Source organism: Sceloporus undulatus, chromosome 5 (assembly GCF_019175285.1).
Source record: "Sceloporus undulatus isolate JIND9_A2432 ecotype Alabama chromosome 5, SceUnd_v1.1, whole genome shotgun sequence".
NCBI classification, from domain to species: Eukaryota; Metazoa; Chordata; class Lepidosauria; order Squamata; family Phrynosomatidae; genus Sceloporus; species Sceloporus undulatus.
In genome coordinates, this window is record NC_056526.1 from 4,104,270 (window position 1) to 4,116,113 (window position 11,844).

An 11,844-nucleotide genomic window follows, 5' to 3' on the forward strand; every position below is an offset into this window, starting at 1 on the left:
AAATAATAATATTAATAATGGGACTTGACATCCACAGATTTTGGTATCCATCCCTGGGTCATCCTGCCTGCTTTTCTAAATGCTAAACTGAACAAGTCACACTCTCTCAGCCTCCAAAGAAGGCAAAGGCAAACCTCCTGTGAACAAATTTTGCCAAGAAAACCCTATGATATGTTTGCCTTAGGGTCATTGGAAATGACTTGAAGGCACACAAGAACAACAAACTGAACTTTTAAGTCACCACAATGCTAGCAATTTGGGAAATGGTGGTGGGATTCTTATTCCAGTTCAATAATTACAACCCTGAAAAAACTGCTCTGGGGTGCTTCCTAATGCCTACTTCATTTGAGCTCCTGCTTCTTCTCTGGTTGCCAGCACCTGTGCAAATCAGGTGAGCCATCTTAAGTGATTATTTGCTGGCCTCCAGTCTCCCTTTAATTTGAAATCCAAATCAAAGTAGGAATCATTTTTTCTTCCTTGGGGTGTAAGAAGCACCAACAAGCCTTGGATGGACTTCTAGTCCCTTCCTTGCAAGTCATTTCCAGGCTGGACAACTGGGGTCAGATTTGACTGAGAGCATTGGCGATTTGGAGATTCAGAGAAGCTGCTTTGCAGATAATTTTGCTGGAAGCCTGAAGGATGGCAAAGTGAGGAGGAATAGCAAGGATGTGTGTCTGTTTGCTGGGTTTACATACTCTCCATCTGTCCCACTTTTGCAGGGACAGTCCCGATTCATCCTCTGTCATTCCATTCTTTCAGCTACTTTTTAAGTGTCCCATTTTCTCTCCTCCTCCTCCTCCTCCTCTTCCTACTTTCATCCTTTGCCATCTTTTACTTCAATGGCAGCAAATTGAGTTCAATGTGCAGAATTAGATTACTTTTGTAATTTAATTTTTATTATTTTCATTTTAAAAAAACCCACAATAACAACAGTTGTGTATCATTTACATAAGGTGGAAGTGATATTCTTTTTGACACAGAAAAAAAGATAACAATTCCCTTCTGTTTATTATACTTTCCCTCTATTTCTTGGTTTCTTTTCTATGTCTCATCTAATCCCATTGGATATCTTTGTACTTCCGGATTCCCACATTACATGTCTCCTGCTTCTGCTTTTTTTTCTGCTATGTTTTCCATGTTCTTACTGTATCTTGTTGCCTTTCATCCTTTCCCCCCACAATATTTTTAAGTGTTTTCTAGATGTGGCCACGTCTCTTTCCAATAATTTCTAACTTGGGACCATTCTTCTCTGGCTTTTCTGGAAGATTTATTTTTCAGCCAAGGTGTCAATTTATATAGCACTGTCATGTCTGCTAACTTTATAAGCCAGTCTCAATATGTAGGTACTTCTCCTACTTTCCATTTTTGAGCATACAGGGCGATTGCTGAGAAGTAGGTTAGTTTGAACTAACACAGTGGAAAATGCAGAGGCTTGCCCTTCCCTGCAGGCTCAGGCCAAAGCAAACTGCTGCAACTTTTTGTGTGTTCTTTCCCATTTGTCACCATGTCCACACTCTGATGTTGCTGGGCCACACGTGTCTTGCTTTTTATCTGTTAAACATTGCAAGGACAGGTGTGCAAACCAGAGTTTTGTGCATCAGATGTCCAATGAAGAGGAGAGAGGAGCTTGGGGGGGGGGGGAATGACAACCAGAATTCCCAATTAAATGGAGAAAGGGGTCCACCACAAGGTAGATTTTGTGAAGGTTGGGAAGCTAAGCCCTTTGTTTCTGCAAATGGTTTTTAAAAAGGAAGAAATAGCCAAGATGTCACACAAAACTGATCCAGTGTGTATTTGTTTTTCTCCAGGACATCAGAAAACACTGGCAATAAAACTTTCTGCTTGGTATAAAATTTGGGTTGATGAAGTGTTGGGATAGTTTTGGATGACAGCTCCCAGAATTCCTGACAATTCACCAAGATGGCTGGACTTTCTGGGAGTTGAAGTTAAAAACACCTGGAGGACCAAAGTTTGGGAATCACTCTTTTAGTGGCTGTCATAAAGGGTTTTCTAAGATTTGTGTGTGTGTTATGTGCCTTCAAGTCATTTTTGACTTATGGAGACCCTAAGGCCAACCTATCATGGGGTTTTCTTGGCAAGATTTATTCAGAAGGGGTTTGCCATTGCCATCTGAGGCTGAGAGAGTGGGTTTTTATGCTCTATCTGAGAATTGAACCCTTGTCTCCAGAGTCATTGACCAAAACTCAGACTACTACACCAGGTCTAATTTTGACTTTTCCTTTCCATCCTTTCTTGCAGCAGACGAGTATTGCTGGAAAAGCTCCAGACCCTGCAATGCCATTTCACCTGGGACATTCAGATAGATACCATGATAGACGTGGAACTTTTCCTGGCGTACGTGACCCACCAAGTGAAACACACCTTTCACTGTAACCGTGCCACCTACCTGGCCATGAAGGGCTTCTTACACTTCCTCCAAAGGCGTTACTCTGAGGCTCTCCAAACATTCGAAGAAGCCGAAATAGTACTTTGGCAGGAACATCCGACCAACCATGCCAGGGAGGTTCTGACAACGTATGGGAACTACGCCTGGATTTACTATTACTTGACCAACTACCACAAGGTCAAGTTCTACCTGGACCGAATCCATGGATTCTGCCAATCCCTGGACAGCCCTCAGCCATATTCCATGATAATGGCAGAAAACCAAGCCCAGAAAGGCTGGTCTCTCCTTGTTGGGGGCTTCCGTACCGGAGAGCTGGCCTTGAGGTGCTTCCAGGAGGCCCTCAGAGAAGACCGGTCTAATAAGGAATACTTAGCAGGCCTGGCAATCTCTCTTTACTACTCCTACAAACACACGGGGACAGAGATGTACATGGAAAAAGCCCAAGGACTGTTGGAACTGGTGGTTCTGAACCAACCTCAAAACTACGTGTTGAAAGTCTACTTGGCCAACCTGCTTGTCAGGAAGGATGAGAGGAGAACCTTGAGGCTCTTGGAGGAGGTGATCCAGAACAGCTTCAGCGCTGACGTCTTGAGAAAAGCGGCCCATTTGTATTCCTCAGAGCTGAAATGGATGTCCCGGGCCATTTCGGTTTTGGAAAGGGCTGTCACTCTGGATCCCAAGTACTATTTCTTGCACTATGAACTTGGGAGCTGCTACAGGTATCAGATGGAGGTAGCGTCTCCCTCAGACCGAGAAGCTCTGCTGGAGTCGGCAATGGTCTGTTTCCAACGGGCTGCAGAAATTGATTCCTTGTTTGTCTATCCCAGGTTGGAACTGGCCAAAATCTATGGGGAAAAAAACCCTGCGTATGAGGAAGAGGTTTATCTCCAATTGCTAGAGGACTTGTCCCATGTCAACAAGACCTGCCAACATCTCATCCATCTCTGCTGGGGGGACTTCCTTCTCCATAAGAAGGGACAGAAGGTGGAGGCCCAAGAAGCATACATGGCCGGTCTCAATCTCTTTCCTGAACCCGGGACAAGGAGAGAACAGGCGAAGATGCGGCTGAGGAAGCTGGCAGATATGTTTGAGATGGTCTCTGAAAAGGAGCGAGCTAGTGCCATCTATGCCCTGCTTGAAGCAGAAGAACACCCAGAGTCCAATGCTCAGGAGGCCAGTGGTCCATAGTGGTGCTCAACTTGTAGTGGGACGTCCACACAGCACAGTTGCAGCACTTTGGTTCCACTTTTAACTGCCATGGTTGTCTGCTGTTGGGGCTTGTGGTTTGGCGAAGAAGCGCTAGAACACTCTGGTTGGCAATTCTGAGAGCCCTTTTGCTAAGCTACAGATCCCAGAATAGCATCAGACGTTGCCATGGTAGTTGAGGTGGAATTATAGCGCTGTAATTGTGTAGTGTGAAGGGGCTGAGATATCTGATGGCAAAAATAAGAAAAGGAAGGACGGTGGGTTTGCAAGCGTTTTTACTTTGTGAATGTGCCTTCATTTTTAGCGGGCAAACTTAGGGATCCTTTTAATGTCTTGTTTTTAACCAGCAGAAGCCTGTTTTATGTCAAGTTGCTCCCCTAGTAAAAGTGTCTGATGATTCTTTTCTGTCTCTCAATCCTTGGAGGTGTTGTTCCATCTGTGAGTCTCTCTTGTGGAAGCCTTGGGTGCATCTGTACTGTAGGAATAATGCAGCTTGACACCACTTTGACCGTTGTGGCGCCATCCAACAGAATCCTGAGATTTGTAGTTTGACAAGGCACTTGCACACTTTGTGAAACTGCCAATTTCAGGATTCCATAGGATGGAGCTACAGCACTTAAAATGGCATCAACCCGCATTATTTCTACAGGTAGATGCACCCCTTGTGACTTGGATGCTTTCGTAACTCGATTCTGCTCCTAAGCATCTGACTCAAGAACAAACAATGTGTGACCCCTTGACAATGTTGTACTAAAATTCCCATGATCCCTGGCTGATATCTTCAGTGGGTGATGGGAGTTGTAATACTGGAGGGCCATACTTCCCATCCTGGTCCTAACCCATTGAAACCTTTGTCCCATGGTGGGATTTCTTCCCATCTTTGGGATAAATTGTTTTTTGATATAGACGAAAACCTCAGGAACAATGCCGGCACAGCTTACCCATGGCTTTTTGGACACGGCTTTTTGTTTCTTGCATTAAAAATGTGAAATAAAACTTTTTAAATAACAGGAATAGAAGCAGGTGTTCTTTTTAATTATGTGTATTTTCATTATTATTATTTTTAAAAAGCAAATTATTCCAAGTTCCTTTTTTGCACACTGGGATTCTGGGGGATCTCTAAGTATATGTCTTTCTACTTCAGGTTGCAGGAAATGGGTGGCTGAAACCACATATTCTCTAAGTGTCCTGATTTGGCAGGAATAATCCCAATTAATCCTCTGCCTTCACACTTTCTCAGCTGCTTTTAAAATGTCCTAGTTTCTCTCCTCTTCCTTCTACTTTCTCAGCCAGATTATTTCAGTTGCTGCAAATTGAATTCAAAGTACAAAAGTAGTTTGCACCAAATTAACTGGGGTTGGGCCATTTTTTCTGCTTTTGGTCTGGAGCCAGCGTGGTGTAGTGGTTTGAGCATTGAATTAGGACCCTAGAGACCAGAGTTCGAATCCCTGCTCGGCCATGGAAACCCACTGGGTGAGTCACATACTTGAGTGAAGTTGCATACTCACCTTAGGTGAGTCATATACTCTCAACCTCAGAAAACCCCTTAATAGGTTTGCCTTAGGGTTGCCATAAGTCGACAGTGATTTAAAGGCTCACAATAACAATGGTGATTTAGACTGCCTTGCAGGATGGTGGACTCCCTTTCTTTGGAGGGCTTTAAACAGGGGTTGAGGGGCACCTTTTGGGAGTGCTGTTGTTGCGTGCCTTCGCGTAGTTTCTGACTTATGAGGACCCTAAGGTGAACCTTTAATGGGGTTTACTTGGCAAGACTTGTTCAAAGGGGGTTTGCCATTGCCTTCCCCTGAGGCTGAGAGAATGTGACCTGCTCAAGGTGTTCCCATGGCCAAGCTGGGATTCAAACCCTGGTCTCCAGAGTCATAGTCCAGTGCTGAAACTAGTACACCATGCTGGCTCTGGGAGTGCTGTAGTTGTGTATTTTGGTTTATTAATTGAAAATACTTCTGTATCAACTCCCACCTCACAAGGACTCCCCAAAGCAATTAACAAATAGAAACAATTACAACAGGGATAAAAACAAAAACATTAAAATACTCTTTAAATTAAAAAAAACTTTTAAAACAAGTCTGAAATACAATTTTAAAAGAGTCAAAGTACATGTGAAAAGGATCTGAGAGTCCAAGTAGACCACAAGTTGAACATGAGTCAATGGTGTGATGCAGCATCTAAAAAAGCCAATGCGATTCTAGGCTGCATCAATAGAAGTGTAGTGTCTAGATCAAGGGAAGTATTAGTGACACTCTATTCTGCTCTGGTCAGGCCCCACCTGGAATAATCTTGTCTCCAGTTCTGGGCACCACAATTCACAAAGGATGTTGAGGGTTTTACAGTGAGGCTGGATAGCCACCTGCCACAGGGAGTGCTTTGAGTGTGTCTTCCTGCATGACAGAATAGGGTTCGACTGGATGGCCCTTGGAGGTCTCTTCCAATTCTAGGATTTTAGGAAAACACAGACATTTCAGACACATAATGCCATGTGGAGCAGCACTGTTTTGGTTGCTTGCCAGAAGCTTACAAGGGACATGGACTGCCTAACTTCCTTGGGCAGGGAATTTGAGTCAACAAGGCACTACTATAGAGAAGGCCATGTTGCATGTGTTGCCTTCACAAGATGATGGGATATGCAACAGAGGAATAAAGATATCAGATTTCAAGTAGGAGGAGGCAGTCTTTCAAACATCCTGGCCTCAAGCTGCTTAGGGCTTTGTGGGTCAAAACCAGCACCTTGAATTGAGTTGGAAAATTGGAAGCCGGTGAACCTTTTGTAAGACCAGTGTCTAAAATGCACACCTGGCACCAGATGTTCTAACCACAAAGGAGGACGAGGAACCACAACATGTAGGACATTGAAGAAAAATGTAGGACACACTAAAAGATTAAAATGCTAATATAAATATAAATTCTACATATGTTTATTTACCACTATATTGCATCTTTGTTGTTGTCGTCGTCCAACTTACAAGTTGTTTCTGACTTACGGCAACCCTAAGGTGAAGCTATCATGGGGTTTTCTTGGCAAGATTTGTTCAGAGGAGGTTTGCTCTTGCTTTCCCTTGAGGCTGAGAGAGTGTGACTAGCCCAAGGTATCCCAGTGGGTTTCATGGCCGAGCTGGAAATTGAACCCTGGTCTCCAGAGTCGCAGTCCACCCTCAAACTGCTACACCACACCAGCTTTCCCATATTACATCTACTATATTTTATTATGTACTCAACCATCTTTTTCTGATGAACTTTGTTAAAATTGCCTTGTTGGCTTGCAATATACTTACAGAGCAAAACAAACACTGAAAATTGTACTTTACTAGCAACAAACCCTTGACTGAATCTACATTTAAATGATTCATTTCATTTGTCAATTGTGCTGAAATTAAGGGGGAAAACCCTTTCAACGTTTGTACTGTGTCCTGAAACATTTGCTGTCCTTTTTCCCCTCTGAGAAACAAATGCACTCTGAACTCCGGGTGCGAATCTCGCCTACTGCTGCTCCTAGGAAAAAAAGAGCTTTAGAAGGACCCATCCTATCCTGCTATTTTCAGCAAGTACAGGCTGCCAAGCAGACAACTTTCTCAAAGAGGAACAGCAAACACTGCTACTTAATGGACTTCTTAGTCATGCTCAAAATGGAGTATTTTTAAAATTTGTCTGTGACAGAAGGTTGAAATGTAGGGCAAAAAGGAGGGCCTCTGGTCATTCTGCATCAGGCTGGCTGCTGCATTTTGCACTCGTTGCAGGTTCTAGACAATTTTCAAGGGCAGCCTGTGTCTTTGGGATTTGAACCGGGGTTTGCAAAGTCCCAGGCCAACTCTCTAACCCAGAGTTTCCTAAATTTTGGTCCTTGAGGTGTTTGGGATTTCAATTTCCAGAGACCCCAGGGAGCCTAGCCAACAGTCAGGAATTCTAGGAGCTGAAGTCCAAAACATCTGGAGAACCAGTCTGGGAACACTGTGCAATGTTCCATTTGCCCTTCCAGTCGATGGGATCTTACAAAGTTTCAGATGTTGTTGGACTGCAAGTCCCAGCATCTCTCACCAAAATAGCCAGTGGGGAGGGATGCTGGGACTCGTAGTCTCGCAACATCTGAAGGCCCAGAGAATTCCCACCTGTGGTTTATATGAGCTCTTACTTGGCCTTTGGCTACCAGCACCTGTGCAAGCCAGGTGAGATACCTTGATACCTTTTAGACTCCTTTAAATGAGGCCTTTTTCAATGCAAGGATCATGCTGGCTGCCTGGGAGGTATGTCAGAGGTGCCTGCAAAGATCCCTTGCTTAGTCTTCTGTTGCAGGTCCTTTAGTGCGAACGGCTGGGGTCAATCCTGGGAGTTTTGGACTTAATTTCCTTGCAAGCTCAAAGGATGTCAAAGTAAGGATCAGTAAAGGGAAGAATGGGGGAACTGAACTGTTCTGATGTTTCAATGTACACAAATTATTATGGTATTGGACAGAAGACAAACATTTTGATGATTATTATTATACCACATGGTAGTGATGGTTATTACTTGTATCCCAGTTTTCTTACAAAATTGGGACTCCAAATGTCTTACAGTTTAAAAGAACAATCCAGGTTGAGTCTGTCTTACCTGGAATTCCAAAATCTGAAATGCTCCAAAATCCAAATCCTTCTTCATGGGTGGCTCAGATAGTGACACCTTTGCTTTTGGATGTTTCAGTGTACATGAACTCTGTTTCATGCACAAAATTATGAAAAATATTGTCTATAAAATTACCTTCAGGCTATGGATGTAAGGTGCATACGAAACATAAAGATGAATTTCGTATTGAGACTTGAGTCCCATCTCCTAGATATTATGGAAATACAAATACGCCATAATCTGAAAAATTCTAAAATACTTCTGGTCTCAAGTATTTGTGGATAAAAGAGACTCAACCTGTACAATTAAAAACATTTAAAAAGTGAACCTTAAAATAGCATCATCATCATCATCCTGCTTTTCTCCCAAAACTGACAATTAAAATGGTATTAAACTATTACCTACCTTTGACTTTTCCTTTCTGTTTTTCTTCTCTTTGCTATGCAAGAATATTGATGGCGACCCTTCAAACCCTGCAATGCCATTTCACTTGGGGCATTACATTTGACACTCTTCTGGACCTGGACTTTTTCCTGATATATTTGACTCAGAAAGCAAAATACACATCCTATGGAAATGGTAGCATCTACCTTGCCATGAAAGCTTTTCTATACTCTGCGCAGAGGCGTTACGCTGAAGCTTTAAGCAGTCTGTTACAAGCAGAGTTAGTCCTGAAGGTGGACCATCCGACTAACTTTGACCTCTACAGCCTGGTGACTTATGGCAATTATGCTTGGATTTATTACTACTTAGCCAATTTTCCCAAGGTGGAGTTTTACCTGGCGGAAATCCGGAGAGTCTGCCAATCCCTGAAGAGTCCTCTGCTATACTCGGTCATGACTCCTGAAATTATGGGCCAAAAAGGGTGGTCCCTCCTGATCGGGGGCTCTCAGGCCAAAGTGGATGCCATGAGGTGCTTCCAAATGGCTTTGAGGGATGACCCATCCAACATAGAATTCAAGGGCGGTCTAGCCAGTTGTCTGTATACCTTACGGGAATCCTTTCAAACCACTGACTATCAGGATCAGGCCAAAACCTTGCTGGAAGAGGTCCTCCTGACCCAACCTGAGAACTACGAGGCCAAAGTATACCTGGCTAACCTGCTTCTGGATCAAGACGAGGAGAAAGCCAACGGTCACCTGGGAGATGTGGTCCAGAACTGCCTCTGCACCATTGTTCTAAGAGAGGCTTCCTTGCTGTGCATGCGCACAAAGCCGCAACGGGTATCCCAAGCCATTTCCATTTTGCAGAAGGCCATAAGCATCGAGCCCGATTTCCATTTCTTGTATTATGAACTTGGCATGTATTATAAGTATAATATGCTGCCGGAAGCATCACCTGAACAAAGGCCAGCAATGCTGGAGGCTGCTAAAGAGAACTTCCAACAGGCTGCCCAAGCCAATCTCCTCTTTGTGTTTCCCATCTTGGAATTAGCAAAAATCTACGGAGAGACGGTTCCCGCATATGAGGAAGAGATTTATCTGCGCTTGATGGACGAGCTCCCTACAATCAGCAAACCATTCCAGATAGCCATCTTTCTGTCCTGGGGAAACTTCCTTCTCTACAAGAAGGAACAGAAGTACAAAGCCATGGAGATGTTCATAGCAGGTCTCAGTATCCCAGGTGGCCGCTTGAAGGACAGGGACCAGTTGAAGAAGCAACTGGTGAGGCTGGCGAGGATGTTCCAGGAAAACGCTGAAATGGATCGAGTTGACACTATCCACAGGTTCCTTGGAATGGTAGAAAGGCAGGAAGTTGATGCTCTGAGCACATCTGTCGTGGAACAGCTACAAGGTTTGGAGGTGAAGGAGACCCTCTCCCATCCTTAGGATTTCTGCAGACCAAAGATACAGAAAGAACTGGTGGCCTTGGGCGAATAGCTCTTTGCTTGGAAACAGGCCTTCATTTTGGAGGTCTTGGATGTTTAGGTCCCATCGATCGTGTTGGCAGGGTTGTTTTTAATCTGGGAAAGCTATTTCTATGAGGATGTTCTTCATTTCCTGAAATAAAAGGTTTTAATTCATTCTGTTTCTTTCTCTCTCAAGTTGTCCTGGAGCACTGGTTAAAGGCCCTTCCACATCACACAGTTATGATGCTGTGATTACACTTTTAACTGCCATGACAGCATCCAATAGTCTCCTGAGCTCTGCAGTTCAGGGATTCTCAGACAGAGAGCTCTAGGGCCTCACCAAACTGCAGATCCCAGAATGTCACAGGATGTTGAGGATGATGATGGTGATGATGATGATTTCTCACATACCTCTCTCCATGGATCGAGGTGGGGAACAGCAACAGATTGATATACAACATACAAGATCAGTTAAAACATACAACTTCAATTTAAAAGAGCAAATACAGGTTAAAATATATATTTCAAAGACAAGTGCATATTAAAACAATCCACATTTAAAATTCATCATTTAAAATTAACCATTTAAAAATCATCTGGATAGGTCTGCTGGAAGAGGCTGGTCTTTAATGCTGTTTTAAACTCAGACAGTATATTTATCTGTTGAATCGCTCCTGGCAGGTCATTCCACAGTTTAGGGGCAGAAAAAGTCTTCTGGCTGACAGTTGCCAACTTAGGGCCATTACAGACCAGCCTGACAGGCCAGCATGGGGGCAGCGTTGGGGCATAGCGTCCTCACAACACATGCCCGACTCCACCCCCCCAGGATGGCATTGCACCTCATGCCACTCCACACGGCGCATGGTGTCCAGATTACGCAGCATGAAAGGGGTGCCATATAGCTATGCTGCCCTTCCGAGGGCACAAAAAGGAGCCACTTTTTGCGGCTCTTTTTTGTGCCCTCAAAAGGCCAGATCGGGGCTGCAGCATGAGGCTGCCATGACCCCAATCTGGCTAGGAAAGGGGCAACGTCCCTCCATCCCTTAGGGCCGGTCTGTTGATATAGGTAACCTGGACTGAAACCATGTAGGACTTTAAAGACAAAAATCAGCCTTAGCTGCAACCATGGGGTAATAATAATAATAATAATAATAATACATTTTATTTATAGACTGCTGTTGCACAATGATCATAGCGGTGTACAGTAAAAATTACAATACAATACAATACAAAATACAAGGTGACAGTTAAAGGAGGGAGAAGTCTCGTCCTTCAGGCTGTCCCTGATGGAGCTGGGTCTGCCTGATCACTCCCTCTGAGGCCAAGATGACAGTTAAAAGAGGGAGGAACCTCTTCCTTCAGGTATATTTGTGTGAATCCAGTGCTCCCCAAATATCTGCTTTTTCGCAGAAATGGGCTGAGGAGATTGCCTGTGTCCCTTCAAAATGATGAAGGGATGGTATGAGTGGGGCAAGACTCAAGAGAGTATCAGATGGGGATGGGAGTGAAGCGGATCACTCTTCCGTCCTTATCCCATTTGTGACCGTGATCACATGAAAGGCATTCATACATGTCATGCTGATCCTGTCATTATCCTGGAATTGTATTAATAGGTTCTTCCATTATTGTAAAATGAAGGTCAATGATGGACTAAAAATGAAAAATTCACAAACTCTGGTGGTTTTAATGAACTTTTTAAAACAAAATTTTTTAATTTTTAATTTTTTTTAAAAAAATTAACATTTCTTTTTTGAAATATGGTTTAAAAAAA

The 11,844-nt window shown here is 43.6% G+C and overlaps 2 protein-coding genes across 2 annotated transcripts; both read left to right on the plus strand.

The window, feature by feature from the left end:
- The first annotated feature begins 2,314 nt into the window (after nucleotides 1–2,314).
- On the plus strand, nucleotides 2,315–3,595 carry LOC121930863 (interferon-induced protein with tetratricopeptide repeats 5-like). The gene has a single exon (XM_042467800.1). The coding sequence runs from the start codon at nucleotides 2,330–2,332 to the stop codon at nucleotides 3,593–3,595; it is 1,266 nt and encodes a 421-aa protein (XP_042323734.1). The 5' UTR covers nucleotides 2,315–2,329.
- A 5,084-nt stretch (nucleotides 3,596–8,679) lies between these two features.
- LOC121930866 (interferon-induced protein with tetratricopeptide repeats 5-like) lies at nucleotides 8,680–10,053 on the plus strand. Its single transcript, XM_042467809.1, has one exon. The coding sequence runs from the start codon at nucleotides 8,680–8,682 to the stop codon at nucleotides 10,051–10,053; it is 1,374 nt and encodes a 457-aa protein (XP_042323743.1).
- The last annotated feature ends 1,791 nt before the right edge of the window (nucleotides 10,054–11,844 follow it).